The 25,261-nt window shown below is 46.2% G+C and overlaps 1 protein-coding gene across 1 annotated transcript in view; it reads right to left on the bottom strand.

Annotated features, from left to right (window-relative positions):
• Positions 1-13,906: 13,906 nt before the first annotated feature.
• Positions 13,907-25,261, bottom strand: part of plppr4b (phospholipid phosphatase related 4b) — a 35,477-nt gene continuing 24,122 nt past the window's right edge. Inside the window, exons 3-7 of the mRNA XM_080515451.1 lie at positions 22,902-23,031; positions 22,446-22,641; positions 20,693-20,750; positions 17,790-17,963; positions 13,907-15,683 (exon numbers count right to left, since the gene is read on the bottom strand). Of these exons, the coding sequence (XP_080371577.1) occupies positions 14,007-15,683; positions 17,790-17,963; positions 20,693-20,750; positions 22,446-22,641; positions 22,902-23,031 (2,235 nt within the window). The 3' untranslated portion in view covers positions 13,907-14,006. The remainder of the gene's footprint in view (positions 15,684-17,789; positions 17,964-20,692; positions 20,751-22,445; positions 22,642-22,901; positions 23,032-25,261) is intronic.

Here is a 25,261-nt window from a genome sequence, read left to right as displayed (position 1 = left end):
TCCTACTGGACCTCCCTCCTCCTGCAGCTTCCTACTGGACCTCCCTCCTCCTGTAGCTTCCTACTGGACCTCCCTCCTCCTGCAGCTTCCTACTGGACCTCCCTCCTCCTGCAGCTTCCTACTGGACCTTCCTCCTCCTGCAGCTTCCTACTGGACCTTCCTCCTCCTGCAGCTTCCTACTGGACCTTCCTCCTCCTGCAGCTTCCTACTGGACCTTCCTCCTCCTGCAGCTTCCTACTGGACCTCCCTCCTCCTGTAGCTTCCTACTGGACCTTCCCCCTCCTGCAGCTTCCTACTGGACCTCCCTCCTCCTGCAGCTTCCTACTGGACCTCCCTCCTCCTGCAGCTTCCTACTGGACCTCCCTCCTCCTGTAGCTTCCTACTGGACCTCCCTCCTCCTGCAGCTTCCTACTGGACCTCCCTCCTCCTGCAGCTTCCTACTGGACCTCCCTCCTCCTGCAGCTTCCTACTGGATCTCCCCCCTCCTGCAGCTTCCTACTGGACCTCCCCCCTCCTGCAGCTTCCTACTGGACCTCCCTCCTCCTGCAGCTTCCTACTGGATCTCCCCCCTCCTGCAGCTTCCTACTGGACCTCCCCCCTCCTGCAGCTTCCTACTGGACCTCCCTCCTCCTGCAGCTTCCTACTGGACCTCCCTCCTCCTGCAGCTTCCTACTGGACCTCCCCCCTCCTGCAGCTTCCTACTGGACCTCCCTCCTCCTGCAGCTTCATCTTCTTCATCATCAGAGAGTAACAGCGCTGGAGCAGCTTCCGTTTCCCCTGGACATCCAGACCAGCGACCCTCTTCTCCTCAGAACACCTCCACTTCTCATCGTAGACTCCTGAAGGAAGCCGTGATGAGACACCGCTCCACTTCTGTCACCGGCCCTCCTTCTCCTCATCTTCATCCACCAGCTGCTCCTCATCTTCATCCACCACCTGCTCCTCATCTTCATCCACCACCTTCTCCTCATCTTCATCCACCACCTTCTCCTCATCTTCATCCACCACCTTCTCCTCATCTTCCTCCACCACCTGCTCCTCGTCTTCATCCACCACCTGCTCCTCGTCTTCATCCACCACCTTCTCCTCATCTTCATCCACCACCTTCTCCTCATCTTCCTCCACCACCTGCTCCTCATCTTCATCCACCACCTTCTCCTCATCTTCATCCTCCACCTTCTCTTCATCTTCATCCACCACCTTCTCATCTCCATCCACTACTTGCTCCTCATCTTCATCCACCACCTTCTCCTCATCTTCATCCACCAGCTGCTTCTTATCTTCATCCACCAGCTGCTCCTCATCTTCATCCACCTGCTCCTCATCTTCATCCACCACCTTCTCCTCATCTTCCTCCACCACCTTGTTCTCATCTTCATCCACCAGCTGCTCCTCATCTTCATCCACCACCTTCTCCTCATCTTCATCCCCCACCTTCTCCTCATCTTCATCCACCACCTGCTCCTCATCTTCATCCACCACCTTCTCCTCATCTTCATCCACCAGCTGCCCCTCATCTTCATCCACCACCTGCTCCTCATCTTCATCCACCACCTTCTCCTCATCTTCATCCCCCACCTTCTCCTCATCTTCATCCCCCACCTTCTCCTCATCTTCATCCACCACCTGCTCCTCATCTTCATCCACCACCTTCTCCTCATCTTCATCTCACAGCTGCTCCTCATCTTCATCCACCACCTGCTCCTCATCTTCATCCACCACCTGCTCCTCATCTTCATCCACTACCTGCTCCTCATCTTCATCCACCACCTTCTCCTCATCTTCATCCACCACCTGCTCCTCATCTTCATCCACCACCTTCTCCTCATCTTCATCCACCAGCTGCTTCTCATCTTCATCCACCACCTTCTCCTCATCTTCATCCACCACCTGCTCCTCATCTTCATCCACCACCTTCTCCTCATCTTCATCCACCACCTTCTCCTCATCTTCATCCACCACCTTCTCCTCATCTTCATCTCACAGCTGCTCCTCATCTTCATCCACCACCTGCTCCTCATCTTCATCCACCACCTGCTCCTCATCTTCATCCACTACCTGCTCCTCATCTTCATCCACCACCTTCTCCTCATCTTCATCCACCACCTGCTCCTCATCTTCGTCCACCACCTTCTCCTCATCTTCATCCACCAGCTGCTTCTCATCTTCATCCACCACCTTCTCCTCATCTTCATCCACCACCTGCTCCTCATCTTCCTCCACCATCTGCTCCTCATCTTCATCCACCAGCTGCTTCTCATCTTCATCCACCACCTTCTCCTCATCTTCATCCACCACCTTCTCCTCATCTTCATCCACCACCTGCTCCTCATCTTCATCCACCACCTTCTCCTCATCTTCATCCACCAGCTGCTTCTCATCTTCATCCACCACCTTCTCCTCATCTTCATCCACCACCTTCTCCTCATCTTCCTCCACCTTCTCCTCATCTTCATCCACCACCTGCTCCTCATCTTCATCGACCACCTTCTCCTCATCTTCATCCCCCACCTTCTCCTCATCTTCATCCACCACCTTCTCCTCATCTTCATCCACCACCTGCTCCTCATCTTCATCCACCACCTGCTCCTCATCGTCATCCACCAGCTGCTCCTCATCTTCATCCACCACCTTCTCATCTTCATCCACCTCCTTCTCCTCATCTTCATCCACCAGCTGCTCCTCATCTTCATCCACCACCTTCTCCTCATCTTCATCCACCTCCTTCTCCTCATCTTCATCCACCAGCTGCTCCTCATCTTCATCCACCACCTTCTCCTCATCTTCATCCACCACCTTCTCCTCATCTTCATCCACCAGCTGCTCCTCATCTTCATCCACCACCTTCTCCTCATCTTCATCCACCTCCTTCTCCTCATCTTCATCCACCAGCTGCTCCTCATCTTCATCCACCACCTTCTCCTCATCTTCATCCACCACCTTCTCCTCATCTTCATCCACCACCTTCTCCTCATCTTCATCCACCTCCTTCTCCTCATCTTCATCCACCACCTTCTCCTCATCTTCATCCACCTCCTTCTCCTCATCTTCATCCACCAGCTGCTCCTCATCTTCCTCCACCTTCTCCTCATCTTCATCCACCACCTTCTCCTCATCTTCATCCACCTCCTTCTCCTCATCTTCATCCACCAGCTGCTCCTCATCTTCATCCACCACCTTCTCCTCATCTTCATCCACCTCCTTCTCCTCATCTTCATCCACCACCTTCTCATCTTCATCCACCTCCTTCTCCTCATCTTCATCCACCAGCTGCTCCTCATCTTCATCCACCACCACTATCCTCTCCTCTCCTCTCCTCACCCCTCCCCTCCCCTCCTCTCCTCTCCCCTCCTCTCCTCTCCTCTCCTCTCCTCACCCCTCCCCTCCTCTCCTCTCCTCTCCTCTCCTCTCCTCTCCTCTCCTCTCCTCTCCTCTCCTCTCCCCTCCTTTCCTCTCCTCTCCTCTCCTCTCCTCTCCTCTCCTCTCCTCTCCTCTCCTCTCCTCTCCTCTCCTCTCCTCTCCTCTCCTCTCCTCCACCTCTGACTCTGGTTTCTACAAAGGTTCTTCCTGTTAAAGAGACTTTTTCTTTCCACAGTCATAAATAAACCTGCTGCTCATGTGGAAATGTTGGGCTTTTCTATTTTCTCTGTTAAAAGCACCGAGGAATGACAATGTTGTATTTGGTGCTAGATAAATAAAGTTGAATTGAATTGAAAGTAGAATGTCTGGACACAAACAAACAAACAAAACAAAAAATAAAACAGTTGCACACAAAAGCTAGAAATGGCTACTAATCATAGATGACTGAAAATTGTTTTAGGGAGACATTTAAAGTAAGACAATCCAACTGCTCCTTAATGTCAGTGCATTATAGGCTCTAATTTCTCATTATTGACGTTACCTGTTGTAACTCAGTTGTGGTCCTGCTTCTGGACGAAGGTATGGAGTGAGAAGCCAAGGTTTGTACGGTAACCACTGTCTCCTAACAGGTGGCAGCCAGTTGGACCGTACCGTTCTTCAAAGAGCGTCTCAGCTCTCAGACTGGAGTCGTACGTTGAGCCACGACGTCCACAATCATACAGCTTGCATTAAAAACAATCAGTGTGTTGATGCTGTGGCAGCGTTTTCTGTTTACATAAACAGCTCATCTTGTGACGGTGCCGTTATGTGGATGTGGCACCATCAATGACACCATCAACACCTGGCAAACCTGCTATGTCCATGAATGACCCTTTGTTAGCCTGCAACCAGTGAGCATCCAGTGGGAAGTGAATTAACCAGTGAGCATCCAGTGGGAAGTGAATTAACCAGTGACCATCCAGTGGGAAGTGAATTAACCAGTGACCATCCAGTGGGAAGTGAATTAACCAGTGAGCATCCAGTGGGAAGTGAATTAACCAGTGAGCGTCCAGTGGGAAGTGAATTAACCAGTGAGCATCCAGTGGGAAGTTAATTAACCAGTGAGCGTCCAGTGGGAAGTGAATTAACCAGTGAGCGTCCAGTGGGAAGTGAATTAACCAGTGAGCGTCCAGTGGGAAGTGAATTAACCAGTGAGCATCCAGTGGGAAGTGAATTAACCAGTGAGCGTCCAGTGGGAAGTGAATTAACCAGTGAGCATCCAGTGGGAAGTGAATTAATCAGTGAGCATCCAGTGGGAAGTGAATTAACCAGTGAGCATCCAGTGGGAAGTGAATTAACCAGTGAGCATCCAGTGGGAAGTGAATTAACCAGTGAGCATCCAGTGGGAAGTGAATTAACCAGTGAGCATCCAGTGGGAAGTGAATTAACCAGTGAGCATCCAGTGGGAAGTGAATTAACCAGTGAGCATCCAGTGGGAAGTGAATGAATCAGCTGTGAAAGCGCCGCTCTGGTCTGACTGATCTGCTGACGGAGGGTTGAGACAGAACAAGTCACCAGAGCTCCACTGCTGCTTTTCCCTGTCGCCAGGTATCACAATGTGGTGATCACCTTCATCTCAGGCGTCACTGCGTCGGTGAAGTCAGATCCTCCCTGACGAGGTCGACGACAAACATCATTCCAGCACCATCGAGCTGGTAGGGTGTAATTAAATCATGGTCGTTAACCAAACGGAGAACGTCTTTCCTTCTTTCCGCCATCTTGTCTGTTTAAGAAACTTACATAGACTTCTTAAAGTCCTCCTCACTACTTCTAGTGCTTTTCACCTGAGGAGGCCTCTTAGGGCAGAAGATGCTTCCTTATCTTAGTGAGGACAAATTCTAAGAAAAATCTTAAATTTCAAGGAATTCTAAGGGTTTTCTTGAGAGTGACGTCACTAAGAGCTACTTTTAGCCCGAGGATGCTTCGTGAATATGGGGACTGATATTGAAAGAAAATGTATGAAAGTATGTATGAAAACAGCTGCGTTTCAAAGCTACAAGTGGTCCAACTAGAGCGGGGGTCGGCAACCTTTGAATGTCATTTAGTTGTTGTGTAACTCACTATTTTTTAGCAGTAAGTGAATTATTTGCGCTCTCTGTGGCAGTGAGCATGAAGCATCATTGCGCCACACAGTTGCTGACTGGGAGCCACAATCGTCACTCTCAACAAGTCTGCAATATGAAAACATCTCTCCTGCCACAAACACTACCATTATTGTTCACATACGTTGCTTTGCACTCACTGGTTGTTTAGTTGACTGTGTTTCTCGAAGCGTCGGCGCTCTTGGCACCAGGTTCCGCCGCTCCTCTCGGTACCAGGAGAGCAGAATCAGTGGGAGATGGATGCTGCAGTTCGGATGGAGAAAGTTTTCCGTTGTGTCACAGATGCAGGAAGCTCACGGCTTCGGACGACTGTGCAGCTTGAACCGCACTCTCCGGAGTGGGACCGTGCAACACAATTGGTCTGGGTGTGTTTCGCCTTACCATACCACCTTACCATACCGCCTCAATGTACCTCCCCGCTCTGGGATGAACTGCAGGAGGACCGAGGCTCCAGGAGCCTCAGCAGAGGGACCAAAGGGCTGCGGGTTGCTGAGCCCTGGACTAGAAGGTGGGGCTTCTGACTTTTGCTGGAGAAAACATTAACATGTAGAATGTTTGTTGCATAAAGAAATCCCTATACTCAGTGTTTTTTTTGTGAATCAGCAATGTGTAGACTTCTGATGGAATTCATTCATTAATTAAGAAATTAATGAGCTACAATGAATGAATTACCTGAATTCATGTAACCTGCACCTCGGCAGCCACAGCGGCGATCTATGCAATCAATTTATGGAGGACTCAAACAGTAATACAAGAAAAATACTCTTTGTGTGTGGCGTTTGTTTTAATTTATTTGCATGAGCAATCACTATGTTCAATGCGGGATCTTAGTAAATCAGTTGCAAAATATGATGTGGGAGCCAGCATGAGGATGATGGCAGAAGCTCATTGAAGTCCCCAAAGCTGAGAAGCGAGGCCTCGAGGGATCAGACACTTCCTGTTAGAATACATGCATACATAGCTTTGGTATATTTACCCCAACTTTAGTGTGACTTTTGTCTGTTGTTGTTTTTTCTGATTTCCTGCATTGCGTTGTCTCTAGCAGTTTAAGCATTTTTAGCTGCTCTTGTTGATCCAGCTGTTTTGAGCCATTTGACACTTCATGGCCCTTTTAGCCATTTTAGCTGAGGAGACAACTTTTTCCAGACAAAACTTCAGGGAGGAGTTGAGGAGCCACGTGACGCTCCATCACCATGACAGGGGGCTTTCCCACCAGAAAGGACCAGGTTCTAGTTCTGTTCCATGGCCAGATTTAGCACCAGTTCTTCGTATTTCAACCACCGAAGCCTGGGCCTATCAGGGGCTAAACGGGTGCTACGCTGGCCCCACATCGTTGCTGGACCCATCAGCTGGGGGCGGAGTTATCACAACTTGCAGAGACAAGACTCTACTTCCTGAGGATCCTCAGGAGGAACAACCTAAAACTGGAGCTCTCGTGCTTCTACCGCTGCTGGGTGGAGTCAGTACTGAGCTAGGACATCTCGCTATGGTTCAGCAGCTGCACCACAGCAGACAGGAAGAGGCTCCAGAGGGGGATTAGCACCACCCAGAACCTCCCATCCCTGGAAGACATTTACACCAGCCTTGGCCTGAGGAGAGCCCCCCTGACATCATCCCCAGGGACTCCTCACACCCCGCTCATCACCTCTTCCAACTTCTGCCATCAGGGAGGCGTTTCAGGCCAATAAAGACAAAAACAAGCTGAATAATATTTTCTATCCAAGAGCTGTTGTTGCCCTGAAAGCCAACACCAAACACCAACAAACCCTGAAATGCTGTTTTATCCCCCGTCCTATAAATACCCCCTGGGGACTGTAGTTTTTTTCTTTTTAAGAATGAGTTTTTTGTTCTTGTCTGCACCCATTTATTTTTTGCAGTTTTTAATTATCTTGCACCTTCTGTTGTTTTGCACTGTTTACCTATGCGAGATGCTATTTTGAAATTCCGTTGTGCTTCCGTGCTACAATGACAATAAAAGGAATTGTGATTCTGATTCTATGGGCGCTGCATCGGGAGATCAGTGACGTACCATGTTTTGAGGGGAACACTTACGCGGCTCCGTGACAATGGAAAACAACGGTGCTCCTTTAAGAACCGGCGCTGAACTGCTCCTGGTTGTTTCCGGGGGAAAAGTCCTGACAGAGGAGCTGAGGAGGCACATGAAGCTCCTGAGTCGCAGTGCAGAACTTTGCACTGAAGAATTATGATTGTGACTCCATAGTCCTTTGCGTAACTTATCACAAACTGTTTTTGCAGCATTTCAAACATAACATATTTAATGTTGCAATGCCAGTATGTAGTCAACAGGGTGGAAGGAAGCAGCAAGATGAAAGCAGGGGGAGTCTCCCCCGGAACGCTCCAGAGATGGCCGAGGGTCTGGAGGACAGGCTGTCCACACTGTGTCCACACACATTCATCTGCACACTCAAATTAAACTCCAACTCAGTTCTGGGTCGTTTTTATTTGCCTGATTACAATAACTTTCATTTCATTTAATAAGTAAAATATTTTTTTTCTCTATAGAAACATTTATACTGTTATGACAATGAAAAATAAAAACTTATGACATGCTATACTAATAAGATTTGCTAAGTGTAAATCAGGAAGAAGTGCATTTCAAAAAGTAGTCAACTAGAATATTTTATAAAACTGCATTTTTCGAGTGATTAAGTTTGAATTTAAAATAAGAAAACAACAACTTTCTTCAACAATGTACACACTTGGACATGAATACAATGCAGAATGAAGGGCAGCATCACCAAAGTGAAAAAAGGAAACCAGGCTGTTGTGATTTACCTTGAATAAAGAAAGATTGTCCTAGAGGTCTATGAAACATGAAATAAAGAATGCCTTTTTAACCATCCAAACTTAAACCACTGTGATAAAATCTTTTGATAAACACTATAAAAAGTGACCATGCTCATGTAACTGGTATAAATCGTCGAAGACACAACGCAGGCTCGCTGTACAAACAAAGAAAATCACATCAGATCATCTCCATTATATGTCTCTAGCTTTGGCAAAAATGATCATATAATCACATCACTGTTTTCATAGTACAAGAACTGCCATTACTAGGTGTTTAACCACTGAGTTACAAATGAATGATATGCACCATCATGTAAACAACAGGCTTAGTAATTTATCAAACTGTCTCACAGTCAAGTAAAGACACACTTTTGCTGAAAACATCTGGAAACACAGATCACCATAAGCAGATCAGACTGGCAGCCATTACAGGCGTCTACATAGTGTCAGGGTTCAGTAGAAAATCTGCTGGTTGATTCATGGCACTAAAGGAAATCACAGCACAAAACTAGAGGAAGGTGCTTTTCCTTCCAGAGTGTGAAAAATAAAACATGCTCATTCTGCTCAAACCACAGAGACATTTTCATCACGCTCATTATACTGAGGTATCACAATTTGAGCGCAATACTGAATATCCTTGCTCCTAGTATTAGCTGTGAAGGTCGGCTACATTGAGAGCTTTACAGCATTTTTGTTCCAAAGATTCAAAAAGAGAAAAAAAAATCTATTTTGTGGCCATCAGTTCCACTCAGCTGTCAAGCAAATGTCCCCCGAAACAAAAAAACCCCCAATAATAATCTTCCTATTTGGAGTTTTTCTAGATTTCTATGTTTATACAGTATGTGAAAATTAAAAGTAATCTTTTTCCTTCACTAGAAAGCCACATCCTTGTCTTTCGATACACGTTTGATGAACTCATTTTTGTAAGAGCCTCGTTGGCTGATATGTTTGTGTATGCATATTAATAACTATACTTGTCTCATTGTATTCAAGTTGTCTAATGTATAAAAAAGTTGTTGCTGGAGTTTGAATGTCCTCAGACATTGATAAATCTTTCTTCATGCATCATGGACGTAGTCTAGTCACTCTTCAGATATATCAATATATATAAATCTTTGTCAGGCAGTTTCAAGTGATATATGGCACTAAAGTATCTAAAGATTTGTTTTATGAAACTTCAGACTTCAAACTTTTTCAATATTACTCAGAAGTAGGGATGCTCCAATACCGATAAGCATCAGGCATCAGATCCCATACTGCACGGAGTACCCTGGAAAAAGATCCCTGATACAACCTGGTGAGAACTATTGTTTATGATGTCATGCATCAGCAACGCCGCCAGCAGGTAGACATGGGAGCACGAGCAATGTCCGCTTTTGTGGATTCTTTAATATTATCGAGGACGACAAATGTAGGACACACTGTAAATGATGTTCTGACAAAATATTAATAGGAGGCGGAAGATAGTTGGCGCAACACCAGCAACTTTGTCACCGGAGATATTGGGACTGCCAGAGTTAGAACGATGTTGCTCAGTAGTTCAACTGTGCAACACAGCCGTGCTACATGCTAAAGAGTTTCAGCGCCCACATTGGTACTTGGTATTGGTGAGTAGCTAGAAGTTAGTACTGGTAATCTTTCTTTTAAAAAATGGTATCGGTGCATCCCTACTCAGGACCAAACTTCCAGAATATATCTTGCATTTGGAATCTCAGAGGTGGTTGACTACCACCACTGTCAATGTAGAACTTAACCTCTCTGAGGAACTACCCCAGACACCAGACTTGTGCGCTGTACAAAGACCATGGGTCAAACCTCTTAGGAAAGGTGTTGTCTGATTAAGGGGGAACCTCAAAGAAGCTCAGTTTGGAACTGGACTTCAGATTGGTGGTGTTCATCTACCAGAACCTTGTCCACTTGGTCAAAGCTGAAGTGGCCAATCAGGGAGGGCACATGGAGCAGAACACCACACTGTCTTGTTGAAGCTGTTTCTGATCCACACCTTCTTTTCATGATGCTGATGGTGACGGTCGGGATGGTTTAGTTGGTGAAGGTTGCAACAGCACCAAAACAAATACTAACTGAGACTTGCCCACCAACTGGCAGTGATTTAACTGGTCATAATGTATGTCCTGAGTGAATTAAGGACACCTCACTCAATGCAGCTTAATGTGACTGAAAACCTTTAACACAGCTTGGTTGTCTTGGTTTAAAAGATCAGTTATGCAATGCCAGAAGTGGAACTCCGATACTGGTGCCACAAGGGTAGAGATCCTTGGTTCTCAAACAGGCATCCACAAAAGATGTAAAAGAGTATACTGTTCTCCGGTGTAGACCACAGACTACTAAGGCTACAGTGAGGCTTAGAGACACCAGGTGGCGATACCTACCTTCACCCACGTGTTTGCCATCAGGGTGGATTCTGCAACAAGATGGAAGATATGTTTCCAAGATTCCAGGCCTATGGTAGACTGCTGAGAGCCTCCTGAATGCAGGTGACAAGCACCGTGGTTATCGAAGAGAAATCCAGAGTGTGGAGTCTGGACAGTGGATCGTACCACTCTGTTACTTTGAAGACCTGCTTGGCCTGCTGCTTTACACAGTTATGACAATGACACCCCAATGACTGATGCATTTAATAAACCCTGGCGCAAATCTGAAATAGCCCTGACAGCATGAAGGATTCAAGGACTCAAGCAGTGGGAATAGAGAGGCTGAAGTCAAGCAGCACTTCCAACATTAACAGAGTCTGATCTGCTCTGTGCCACAGTGAGTCTCAACTGACTGCTGGCAGCTGCCTGACTGTCTGAGTTTAAGTTAACTTAAAACCAGTCCACTAATGGCACCATCCTACCTTTTAAGTTATTGATACAAGCCTGCTGGAAGCCTACATCAACTTCTTGAAAGTGCAGAACTCATTTTGAGGGAAAACCACAAGAACAGCTTTTAAGAAGCAGAATTGTCAGTGTAAATTCAGTCCTCAGGAACAAAGTGCCCTGGCACAATCAGACCTTTTGACACTTCACACTGCAGTGAGATAAAAAAGTAAAACAGAGTAGATGTGGTGGGAGGTCTGACCAAGAAGTGTTGCATGGGAGGGAGTGACAACTTTTAACACTGTTTGCCAACAATATTGTCTTGGTCCAGACAACAGAGAACAGATTTGTCTCCTGTATAAAACAGGATCCAGGACTTTGGTCACCCAGATTCTGTCCCTGTTGCAAGAGGGAACGTCAAATCCATGACGAAGTTCCTTTATCTTGGCAGTTGGTTTCTTGAGTGTGACGTCAATCTCTGAATCCAAAGTGAACATGTGGAATTGAAAGCATCGAAGCAGAGGAACAATATTTTCCACGTGTTGGTGCCGTCGGTCTTGCTTCAGTCACATGACACATGGATCGGTAATGAGTTGAAATGATTGATTGCATTGTGACAAGACCAAGGTTCATGTGAAGTCCACAAGCTGGTTAAAGAAAGAGCAAGTTGCTGCTCTGCAGGCAGAAACTCCCTGCAGGTTGGGCCACGAGTGCACATCCAACTTGCTCCGTCCTGTGTGGAGGATTGAAATGGTTCCTGATGCTCATACTGTGACCAGTACGGTTCGAGTGAATCAAAAATTCAGGGATTGTATAAGAGTTGTGCAAGTGCCCATTGTCTAATCTTAGGTGGCATCAAGGGAAAATGTGCCAACACGCCTGGTCTGACCAAAGCTCAAAAAAGCCATTCTGGTAGCAGTTTTCTTCTAACCTCCATTGTAAAGGCTTTTAACATTGAGCGTAAAAATCATTAATCTAATGAGTAAAATTCATAGATATATGTATTTGTGTATATGACAAGAAGACATTGGATAAAAATAGGGAAAGTATATCAATAGACTACATAAAACATCTAATCTATATGAAATGGGCGAGATAAAGTACTACAAATTCTAAACCTAACTAAACCTGACTTAAAATTGGAAGTAGATTCATTTAGGCAAATTGGAAACACGTTGTCTATTTGTCAGCCATGAATTTGAACAGAAACAGCCAATGAAATATTCAGTCTGATTACAGGCCCTCCAGTGAGCTCACTGAGTTTCACGTGTGTTGATGACACACATTTTGACAGCTGCATTTCCTTTTTAGTCTAAGATTTGAAAAGTTTTCAAAGGTCCAATATTATACAGCTTTTAAACAACAACCTCTACAGAGGTTGACATTTGTGCTGGCTCTTATTGAGGTGGGCAGGTTTTTTGTTTGGGCTGGAAACAGTAAGCGAGATCTGTCAACCCTGGAGAAGACATGTCTTTCACTGCTGTTTACGATGGATTTATAGCTATGATTTGTAGAAACGCTGTTTTTCAACCAGTTTGAACCAGAACGTGACACAGTAGGAGAAGAAGGCTCTTGAAGATGGTGAGTTAAAAAAAATTACTTGTCTGATTATGTTACTTGGTTTGGTCGTATGTGTCGTCACCGTTACTACCAAGTAGCTAAAGCTAGCTCATGCTAAATGCTAAGCTTTGTAGGCATTTATCTATCTGTGGGAGGGCCAAGTGAGTGTCACTACCAGGGTAACGGGCTACTTCCCTGCATGATGTCATGAAGGGAAAAATGCTGAATCTCATGTACGAGCACACGCTCACTAAGAAGCGATGGAAACGACAGACTTTCTTCACTTCTGGGGCTTCAGACACAGTCTGGACACACACTACTGGGAGAAAACCATCAAAAAGCTCGTTTGCATAATATGGGACCTTTAAATGGGAATCTTGTTTAAGATTAAAAAGGAAATGGCACAAATGATAGTGAAGTGTTTTGTTTTTTGAAAATACAAAGACTGTTTGAAAACTGGAAAGGAGGTTGAAGTCAAGAATTGTACTGACTTTGAGAAATGCAGAAGTTATTGTGGGTTAGAAAGAAGAAGAATGTAGTAATAGTCCGCTGCTTTGTTTGTGCTGTTGCATTGCAGATACAGGGCTACAGGAGCTTCCAAATATTAGTACAAGTTACAAGATAAGGTTGGGTTTACAGTACACAAGGTAAGGTAAACGCTCGTTTCAGTGCAAGTCACAGCATATTTGACTTCATAGCTACAGAAGGAATGCTAAGCACACTTATGGTTCAAAACAGTGTTCTGTTGAATATGTGTTATTTGTACAGAAAAAGACAAAATAGAAAACCTCTGTCACGTAATAATGTCATACTTGTAAAATAAGTCATTCCATTTGGATCATACATTAAGCTGTATAGTATGTAAATAGTATTTTCTGGTGTAGCACCTTTTCAAACATACACAGTATTTACAGTGCAGAGAAATACACATTGGTCTCACAGCTATCCTACAGTTAGTTTGCAGAACTTTGCTACAGTTTGGGGTGTTACTGTGCTACTTCTTTTCTCTGGATCTTTTTATTCAAAACAAACAAGGGCTTTAAAAAATGATTCTCAACCCAAATCATTGGCACAGCATCACCATCACAAGAACTTTTCCTCAGAGCAACCCTAAAAGTACACAGTGATTATTTCCTCAACACTTAAAATGTTGTGCTTTAGTGTAAACACGTACAAAAGTCATGCTATTTTTTTCTTTTGGAGTGTGATGATACGTACAATGACAGACAACACTGACTGTTTTCGTGGATCAGGGCTTCTCTGGATATCCAGCTCTTTTCCTTATCAGCTACATCTTGTCAGTATTCCACTGCCTCTTTTTCTATTCCTTGAAAACAGGAGTAATGGATGTTCCCTTGTAGAAAATGTTCCGAGTGTTATCAGGACTGTTGGCTCTCTCTGGAATCAGAATAATATTATTGCCTTTTCTGCGCAGCGTGGACTCGCGGCTGGAGGTGACAGAGGGGGTCTCTGAGGCCGTCTCCCCACCCCCGCCTCCTCCAGATCCAGGAACGCCACAATCCCCAGGAGTCACCCTGATAGTCGACAAGCCCTGCGGGTGGACTCTCTGCTCTGACTGGCTGGTGTTCTGGGTGTGCACAGTAATCACAGGGGGTGTGCTAATGCTGGCAGTGGTGGTAACAATGTGATTGGCACGTTTCCTGTCAATGGACCCCTCCGGCACTGAATCAGAGCTTTCCGAGTCCCTACACAGGTCATTGATCTCAAAAGACTGCTTTAAACTCCCGGCTCCTCCTGATCCGCCTCCTGTTCCACTGACTCCTGCTCCAGGTCCAGTTCCATGATCCAGAGAACGCCACCTCCACGAGCCGCTTCCATCTGTTGACGGCGGTTGGATCACGGGTCTGTTCTCAGGGTGGGCCTCTACTCGGACGATTGCTCCAGTGCTTCCTGAAATGCTGCCAGTGGTGCTGCCCAGTGAGCTGGGAGCAGTGGTGCTGGTGGGATCGTGGTCGGTGAGGGCCCTGTATCGAGCCGAGGCCTGACAGCTCCCGGTGGTGTTGCAGCCCATGCTGCTCTCATCTAAGCTCTTGGAATGGGTCTGTAGTAGTCCTTGCTGCTTGGACATGGCGATCACTTGCATGATACGCGGTTGAACATTATGTCCATTTTCACTAGTCCGGCAGGTGGCCGCATTCTCCGCTGCCCTCTGCCAGTTGGCCTGGATTGTGCTATTGACTGTTGACATCCCATCACCGCCTCCTCCCACTGCCCTCTGGGAGTTGTGGTTATAATTCTCATGGGCTTCCTCGGGTATGTGGACGAGCTGTGACGACCCAGGTCTTGACTGCATGGAGATCCTCGCCCCTCCAGTGATTCCGCTGCAGTTGGTGGGCAGGGTAGTACTTGCCCCTGCCGCCAGTTTGGACATGTACGCGTGAGCGTCGAAGCCTCCGTTGAGGCCCACGGCTGCCGGTTCGGAACTAGTCCGGAGCTCCATGCTGCCATGGTGGTGTGGATGCAGGGAGGAATGGCCCGACGAGGAGTCTACAGAGGAGGAGAAGGAGTCTGGAACTTGAAGGGAGCACTTGTGATTGTTGTTCTTACTCTTCCATTGAGACAGAAGCTGCTTGGAGCGGCTGGAGTCCATAGAGGCGTGGTGAAGGGTGGCGGCGTGACGCCTGGCTGCTTCCTCGTACGCCGCCATCGCCTGAGGAGTGTGGACCCGAGGAAGGGTGTGGCTGAACGTCATCATGGCATCTTTGTTTTGGGGGCTATTCGGGGAAATCCCTTCCACATCCGCACTGGACCGCTTCAGGCTGTCGTCGGGCCTCTGCTGCTGAAGCCCCCGGTGCAGCAGCCCCTCCGAGTGCGAGGTGGGAATGCCGGGTTCTCTGGCCAGAGCTTTCATTTGGAGGTGGTGGAGGACGGCCTCCTGGCTGATGTGTGGCAAGGAGCAGGGAGGGCGGTGAACAGCTGGAGGAGGAGAGCTGGGGGCCTCCTCACTAGACTGGAAATTTCCAACAGCATACAAACCCTGGAAAGACAGCAAACCGGAGAAAAACATCAACATTTAGATAGATTCCTGATGGAATCATTTGAGCAGATGTACCGATACCGATACTAGTATGGGGTCTGATACTGCACGGAATACTTCCACTCGTGAAAGAACACCTGTAACAACCCAGTGAGTGTCAGCAGTGGTACACTAGAGAGCACGAGCGGTGTATAATTCTTTAATTGTTGAGAATGGCAAAAAGTAAGACCGACTGTAAATAATGTTCTGACCACATATGAAGAGGAGGAGAAAGATGGTGCAACACCAGCTACTTGAGCACCACTAACTTCATTACCAGAGATATTTGGACCAGCAGAGTCAAAACAATGTCACTCAGTCGTTTAACTGCTCAGCACGGAATTCCAAGCCGTGCTACATGCTACATGCTAGATGCTAGACGCTAAAGGGTTTCACACAGCAGCGATGCCACAAGCTAAACATGATTAAAGTGACTGATACTCATTAACCGCTCAGTCCCTCAGTCGACAGTGTCCAGTAGCATAGCGTGGTGTGGAGATAGACGCTACGCTCTGCACCATGCATATACTTGTAAACAAAGGGTCGGCAACCCACGACTGCGGAGCTGCATGCGGCTTTCATCCCTCTGCTGCGGCTCCTTGAGCCTGGGTCCCACTGTAGTACGTCCCAGAGCAGGGCGGTAAGGGATGGTATGGTATGGTAAGGCAAAATGCTCCCAGACACAACTGTGTCCCACCAGAGAGTACAGCAAAATGTAGGCAGGTTGTGAACGACCCAGATTTGTCATTACGTAACAGGACCAACAGAGAGCTTTGTGTTCTGTTCAGCGGGAAAAGGTTCTAAATGGCTCTCGGAGTGTTGAATGTCACGATTCCTGCTGTCCACATGAGGCTGTTGGAAGTGTGTTGAGGTGGTTCATGGTCATTTATAGTCTCCACACATCATTTGCCTATGGCTGCAAATTAGGCTTTATAGCATTTAATAAGTATTCAGTATCTGTACGTAGCCAAAGGTTAGTACTTGTACTCATCCTTTAAAAAGTATTAAGTTAATCTGACACACCAGGTAATTTTATCTGATCCAAGGTTAGTTACCATAATTCCCAGACTATTGAGCCCACCTGAATATAAGCCACATCCACAATATTTAATAGAAATATTTTTTTACATATATAGGACACACTTGACTAGAAGCTGCAGGCGTCTATGCTGTAACAGCATGAATTTCCCTGCACAATCATAGGAATTAATCATATTTTCATTCATTCCCACAAATCTGTCTTTCATAGTGTGTGTGTGTGTGTGTGTGTGCCTGCTGAGAGGGAGAGAGAGAGAGAGAGAGAGGGAGAGAGAGAGCGAGAGAGAGAGGAAAGAGAGAGATAGAGAGAGAGAGAGAGAGAGCGAGAGAGAGAGGAAAGAGAGAGATAGAGAGAGAGAGAGGGAGAGAGAGAGAGAGAGAGAGAGAGAGAGAAAGAGAGAGAGAGAGAGAGGAAAGAGAGAGAGAGAGATAGAGAGAGAGAGAGAGGGAGAGAGAGAGAGAGAGAGAGCGAGAGAGAGAGGAAAGATAGAGAGAGAGAGAGGGAGAGAGAGAGAGAGAGAGAGAGAGAGAGAGAGGGAGAGAGAGAGAGAAAGAGAGAGAGAGAGAGAGAGGAAAGAGAGAGAGAGAGAGAGAGAGAGAGAGAGAGAGAGAGAGAGAGAGAGAGAGAGAGAGAGAGGCAAGTGACTTACAGCATAAATTCACAAACACTGAGGGTTTTGTCTGTGTTGATAAAGTATTTTATCGGTTATTTGCCGATCGTGATTCTGAGGACGACGACTGGTTAACCAGAGCACAGCCATAAAGCGCAGCAGGTTGGTTTACGCGATGCACCTGAATGCATCACTCAAGGCTGTCAGCTGCAGGAGTTAGACCACACCACATGACGAGGTCAGGAAGACAGAATGATCACTTTAAGGACACATTCTGGAGAAGCGGAGGCGCTCAAAACAGCAGAGTACAGGTGGAAGTGAAATCTGGCAGCATGAATGAAGCACATGTCAACCACATGTCAGTCTAAAGCAATACAATCCATACTGTGGCTTGCAGTAAGTGAAGACCAGGCCTTACCAAGTAGACAGCAATCGCTCCTCCAAGCAGGAAGCCCAGGTAGACGTCGATGGCATGGTTCTTGTACTGAATGATCCTGGTCAGGCCACAGATGATAGCACTGATAATGAAGGAGAAGACCAGCAGGGGCTTGAGCAATTTGGACGAGTCCGTCAGAGTGCTGTTGAAGTACATCTGTCCACATAAAAACAGCATTGCATTTGGATACGGTGCACACCATACATTTGAATACATAACAGTTACAGTATGTTACACACTCTTTTGAGCAAATGATGGTTGGTGACAGCAGGTGTGTGGTCAGCGTTCATGTTATTCAAGGGTCTGTTCAATGTGTTATACACTCTATGGCCAGGAGTATTGGCTGTGTGATTTTTTTGCGGCCGGCCACTTTGTGGTGAGTTGCTGTTGCTTCCAATCGCTTCCACTTGGTTATAGTTCTACTAACATTGAGTGTGAGTACATTTCCCAGCTGGACTTATTGCACAGGTGGCCTCCTATCACTGTACCATCGGAGAGATAGGGTACCAATTGGGGTCTTTCACATTCGGATAGTCTGAGGCCAGGTTCACACCTTCATTTGGTGCGGTTTTTCACGCTGCATTTTGAGAGCAGTGGCAACTGCCGGGAAGATGTCTTGCAATTACAACCTCTGCTGGTTTGGGGGCGCTGTCCCCAAAACAAACACTGACCAGGGAGGAAGAAAAGAAGAAACCTGGCTCACTGATTGGTCTGGACCGAAAGCAGAAATGCCACCGGTGGTGTCGAACCTAATTAGCTCGTGGCTAACAGGTGGCCACAAACAACTGCAATATATAGTCTGTAGACCAGATATAAATGAGTCTTCCTCACTAGTTCACGCCTGCCCGCAAGATGTTTGCCATCTTTTTTTTCTGCATCTGCTTCTTCTGAATCGAGCAATTAGCTTTGATTGTTTAGTACCCAAAATGCATTGCGCTCTACGCCACGTCCTCTTGCCCCGCCTGCTGGAAACTCTGCTTGCATGAGAACTGAGACTAATGTTATCCAGGGAACCAGAGTTCCCTTGATAGATCCGGATCAGAGCTCAGGTGAATGTTCAAAGATGCCCAAACGATGTGGACTTTCCAGAGATTTCCTGAAGAGAACTCTGGTCTTTACACCTGTGGCCATGGAAGCGATTGGAACACCTGGACTCTATGATTTGAAGAGCTGTGCAACGAGGCCTGTCGCGATAATCAATAAATCAATTAATTGCACGATAATTAAAAATGAGCTCCATAAATTTGCCAGGTCAATAATTTTTAATTTCCCAAAGACATTGGATTATGAGTTAACTTGGCTGCATCCGTCTCGACTGACTCCTCTCAGTACCTGAGTGTAATGACCAGTGAACACTCTGTCAGTCACTCTTGTGTGGGGGGGCGGAGCCTGACCTGGTGCACCTGGAGTGCAGCATGAGGGTGGAGCCTGACCTGGTGCACCTGGAGTGCAGCATGGGGGCGGGGCCTGACCTGGTGCACCTGGAGTGCAGCATGGGGGCGGGGCCTGACCTGGTGCACCTGGAGTGCAGCATGAGGGCGGAGCCTGACCTGGTGCACCTGGAGTGCAGCATGAGGGTGGAGCCTGACCTGGTGCACCTGGAGTGCAGCATGGGGGCGGGGCCTGACCTGGTGCACCTGGAGTGCAGCATGAGGGTGGAGCCTGACCTGGTGCACCTGGAGTGCAGCATGGGGGCGGGGCCTGACCTGGTGCACCTGGAGTGCAGCATGGGGGCCCCGTGAGGAGGAGAGCAGTGATCACCAAATGCCTTGGACAGTCGGTCATTACCGATAAAAATGTCCTTGGTCCGGTTAATATCCTCTTAAAACCGCTCTCATGTCCCAATTTTTCATTTATTTCGTGGAGTAATGAGTCAGGAAATCCGTTCCACAGTTTGCAGCCAGCGAGGAGGCTAGGGAAGTTAGCACTGCGGCTATGTAATTTTCATGACTACATGTCGCTGTTTGGACGTATTTTACACTCAGAACTCCTCTGATCATCCACGTGGATGTTTGCAAAGCCGTTGTCCAGCAGGCGGCGCTGTGCTACCAGACGTCAGCGTTTTAAAACGGCTCTGACGTCAAAACAATGAAGAGCAGCTCCTCCGCTGTAGCAGGAGATTCACTTCCTCCTCCACGCTAAACTCCCCAGAGCTGGAAAAATTGTTTGTGTTGCGTTGATAAATAATTTCTCCAGGAATTAATTAAGTGATTCTGTGGTTTTAAATATATAACAGCATATTTTTTTCTTATCAGCAACAGGGTCTATTTTATATATTGGTTTTGGTTATGTGGTTTTTATTCAAGCACACTTTTTGTTTACAAAGGTCTGAACTGGATTGGCAGTTTTACCTGTTAAATATCTTAATGTCTGATCCTAATGTTTAATATATATTGAAGTGCAATTTTGTTTACTGAGACTTTATACTTTATTTATTCAGTTGTGTGTGATTTTTATTCAAGCACATTTTTTGTTAACAGAGACTGACAGTCCATTTTATTTATAGCTTTTTGGTTGTTTTGATTATTTATTTTGGATATTTACAATGTCTTATTTCAGAATATAATTCCAATTTTAAATATTCTTAAGAAATAAAAGTTGATTTATTTTTAAAAGGGTGTACTTGCATTATTATACCATTATTATTATATGAGTGGAAAAATTGTATTATATAGTATATTATAGTTTATCGCAATAATTTCTTGGACTTGGAATAATTTCTTGAATTTATCGTCCAGCAGAATTTGTTATCATGGCAGGCCTATGTGCAACCACATGCTCTTTGATGTTTGTTTGTACAAAGTGACATTCCTAAGTTCTGCTGTGTTACGAGGAAACTGTGTGGTTACATCTGTGTGTTTGTGTGGCCTCAAAGTGTTACTCACTGAAACATAGACAGCAGCAAAGGATGCCAGCGTCGCATGCTGAGAAGGGAAGGATTTTCTGCAGGAGATGAAAGAGCAGGAATAGATTCAGCCAACATTTGCTTCTGTCTGTGTGTGTGTGTGTGTGTGTGTGTGTGTGTGTGTGTGTGTGTGTGTGTGTGTGTGTGTGTGTGTGTGTGTGTGTGTGTGTGTGTGTGTGTGTGTGTGTGTGTGTGTGTGTGTGTGTGTGTGTGTGTGTGTGTGTGTGTGTGTGTGTGAGTCAGCAGGAGCAAGAGACACCAGCATAATGAGATATCTCACACAGCAGCACAATAGCTGAGCCTCTTCAGAGGCTTCCAAGTAAAACAAGGCGAGGAGGCGGCAGGAGCTGGACTGGAGCTGCAGAGAAGAGAAGCTGTGACCTCGTTTCAATGACCTACTTCTGGAGCGTGCTCAGGAACACTCCTCCACCCAGCCCCGGCTTCACTCCTGCAGTGTGTGTGTGTGTGTGTGTGTGTGTGTGTGTGTGTGTGTGTGTGTGTGTGTGTGTGTGTGTGTGTGTGTGTGTGTGTGTGTGTGTGTGTGTGTGTGTGGTCATAAAAATTGGATTTCAGATGAAAAGCCAGTGCAGTGCTTCTGAATGAACCTTCCAAGTCTGTTTGAAGAAACAGAAAAAAAAAGCTCTGCTGTGATTATTACGTCTGTTTATTTTGTTGTGAAAGCAACTTCTGAATTGATCATTGATTTTAAAAAGGATTTCAAACTAAATTCCTATTTGAAACCAGGACTGTCCAACTTAGTGGTGTAGACTGTCGAAACACAATGATCTTCAAACAACCTTTATTTCTCTCCGTTATATTATCATTACAAATGTATTTCGATAAAATACCACTCTTAGTAAGAAGTAGAGTACATAGTTTTTTCAGGCTATGCTAAAAAATGAACTGTTATACCTAAATCACCAACTGAAAACGGAATCGGTAAGGAGTTTTAGGTATGGAACTGTAACCCCTGTGCACTGTGCTCTGAGCCTTCATTGAACTAATCATAATAATCCTCTGATACCTCAAAAGGAGGGGCTTATAGGTAACATGCTTGACAAATTCCATTAAACATACATAACGTCTGTGTGGACGCTACATCTCCTCCAACAGCCTCCACATCGACACTACGTCTCCTCCACTCTGTCTGCAGTAGCATAGCACAGAGTGTAGCATCTATCTACACACTGCGCTATGCTCCCTCACTGTAAATGAGTGTATCAGTCAGAGTTATATCATGTTTAGCATGTAGCATCGCTGGTGTGTGAGCCCTGCAACTCTTTAGCATGTAGCATGTAGCATGTAGCATGTAGCATGCAGCATGCAGCAGGGTTCAGAGTTCCGTGCAGAGCAGTTAAACTGCTGAGCAACATGGGGCCACCTGTGCTCTTGATAGTTTTTCAGGACATAATTTAAACTGTTACTTCTGCTATGCTCATTAATATTAATAAAATCTCCAAACCATGGACATCGCCCGTGATGAAGTCACACGGTACTGGCCAGGTTGTTTCAGGAGCTTTTTCCAAGTACAACTACTCTGTGCAGTATCAGACCCAATTCTGGTATGGGTGCATTCCTAATAATTTCCCAAGACGTTTTCGTGCATAGTTCAGATTGATCAAAATCAAAAAAGGTCTAACCTTTTTCACAAATAAAGCTGTTATTTCTAGCAAGAGCTGGAGATGATGACTGTCCCAGTCAGTGCACAGAACGAGCTAACTGCTCCTCCTCACCTGCCCCGGGTGATGGCTGCAGGGTCGGCTCCGGAGCAGATGTCCTCCATGACGTACGGGTTCTGCTCACAGCTCACGTTCAGTGTGGTGTAGTTGGGTTTGCACACGGTGAGGAAGTATGGCGTTGGGTAGCCTGTCATCAGCTGGAGGACGTCGGTAATGAGCGCCGTGGCACAGAGACCAAATGCATGGACGCCTGCAGCCGGAGACATGGAGGAGCACACACGACTTTTCTTTCAGTCTTCAACATTCCTTTCCTAGCTCCATTCATGTGATACAGAAGATGATGAGAAGTGAATGAAAGCAGGGAAGCACTGATAGCATTTTAACCAAAGGTCACATACGAGTGCGAGTCCTGACCTTCAGCTACTTAGTAGCAGTAAATAGCTAAAGGTCAGGACTGGATGTTGGTCAACAATCAGAAACGGGTGTGAATGATGTGAAGAGCGGGCGTACCGACGAAGCGGACGGCTCTGCGGATGAAGGAGTTGAAGTTGCAGCCGGCAGCGTTGATGTTGGCCTCGGTCCCACCACCACTCTTCCTCCGGGACAGGCAGCAGAACAGGATGGCCTCGCCAATCATTATCTGGTGCAGAGAACTCCACTGTTACACGTGTATACATCCAGGAGCGTGTGACATGGCAGAGGACAGAGAATAAAACATATTCTACTCCCAGAATGAGGAGAGCAAAGCTCCTGGACTCTTATTCACATGGATGAGTGAAACCAGTGTGAGCACTGAGTGAAGAGAATCACACTGATTATCTCTTTAGACTGCAGGTCAACATTTTGTCCTCGAGGAAAGAAAAAAAATTGTCAGTAATGATGCAAAGCGGTACAAATGAAGAAGCATTCAATTCAATTAAATTTTATTTCTATATCAGCAAATACAACACAATCATCCCGAGGCCTCTTCACAGTGAAAAAACAATTCCACATGAGCAAGTAGAGGAGGGGACGGTGGAAAGAAAAAGCTGTTTTAACAGGAAGAAACCTGAAGAACCAGACTCTCAGGAGGACACTTTCTTCACAACCACATTCAATCAGACTTTCCACTTTCAGTCAAAAAAAACAAGACATTGTCACTGAATAACAGTTAAAGTGACAATGACAAAAGTAAGACTGTAAATGATGTTCTGATAAAACATGAAGAGGAAGAGGAAGATAGTTGGTGCAACACCAGCAACTTCATCACCAGAGACATTTGGACCAGCAGAGTTAGAACAATGTCACGCCGTACTTTAACTGCTCAGCTCCGAACTCTGAGCCATGCTACATGCTACATGCTACATGCTAAAGAGCTTCAGGCTCACACACCGGTGATGCCACATGCTACTAATGTGGTCTTGGGCATTTCCATAATAAACCGTCTCTTTCCATCATCGCTTCATTTCAGATGTCCACCAGGAAACTGAAATGATGATGAGGGTGAAGAAGAATTGTTGAGCGGAGTCACTGCTGATGTAACAGCCTGCACTGTGTGAACACAGAGAGTAAAATCTAGTAAAGTCTGTCAGCAAAATGAAATGTGGATAAACCTGTGATTTCTGTACAACACAGCTGAGAGGGAACATCATGAACATCATCCAGGCAGCGTCTGAAAGAACTCTACAGTGTGTGCTGACTCTCACAGGAGCAGGAGGCTGCAGGCCTTCAGTTCACCATGATGCCAAACAAAAGACAGTTTCTTCATCTCACTCATAATAAAGACATTTCATATGCCTGAGTCAGGGGCAGCTTGAGAGCAGGTCACCAGAAGCACAACATCAGCACGACGGAGCTCGTTTCAGCGAACACAGTGAAACTACTGAAGTGAGAGCAGCAGCATCATGACCCAGCTCACATCGACCTTCACTGCAACACTTCAGGCTGGTGCTCTGCAAACCGCTTCCTGTTGAACCGCTTCCTGTTGAACCGCATCCTGTTGAACCGCTTCCTGTTGAACGGCTTCCTGTTGAACCGCTTCCTGTTGAACCACTTCCTGTTGAACCGCTTCCTGTTGAACCGCTTCCTGTTGAACCACTTCCTGTTGAACTACTTCCAGTTGAACTGCTTCCTGTTGAACTGCTTCCTGTTGAACTATTTCCTGTTGAACTACTTCCTGTTGAACTGCTTCCTGTTAAACTGCTTCCTGTTTAACCACTTCCTGTTGAACCGCTTCCTGTTGAACCGCTTCCTGTTGAACCACTTCCTGTTGAACCGCTTCCTGTTGAACCGCTTCCTGTTGAACCACTTCCTGTTGAACCGCTTCCAGTTGAACTATTTCCTGTTGAACTACTTCCTGTTGAACTGCTTCCTGTTGAACTGCTTCCTGTTAAACTACTTCCTGTTGAACTGCTTCCTGTTGAACTACTTCCTGTTGAACTGCTTCCAGTTGAACTACTTCCTGTTGAACTGCTTCCTGTTGAACTACTTCCTGTTGAACTGCTTCCAGTTGAACTATTTCCAGTTGAACTGCTTCCTGTTGAACTACTTCCTGTTGAACTGCTTCCTGTTGAACTACTTCCTGTTGAACTGCTTCCAGTTGAACTATTTCCTGTTGAACTACTTCCTGTTGAACTGCTTCCTGTTAAACTACTTCCTGGATGAAGGAACCGACAGGGGGAGACCTGGATGAAGGAACCGACAGGGTTCACATTGAACTGCTGTTTTTGTTGTTCCACATCTGTTTTCACCTTCATGTCCACTGGAGAAAATGTATTTTCACCTTCATGTCCACTGGAGAAAATGTCCACTGGAGAAAATGTGTTTTCACCTCCATGTCCACTGGAGAAAATGTGTTTTCACCTCCATGTCCACTGGAGAAAATGTGTTTT

Source organism: Blennius ocellaris (genome assembly GCF_963422515.1).
Source record: "Blennius ocellaris genome assembly, chromosome: 19".
Lineage (NCBI taxonomy): Eukaryota > Metazoa > Chordata > Actinopteri > Blenniiformes > Blenniidae > Blennius > Blennius ocellaris.
The sequence above is the reverse complement of the archived record's forward strand: the minus strand, read 5'-3'. Positions and strand labels throughout refer to the sequence as shown.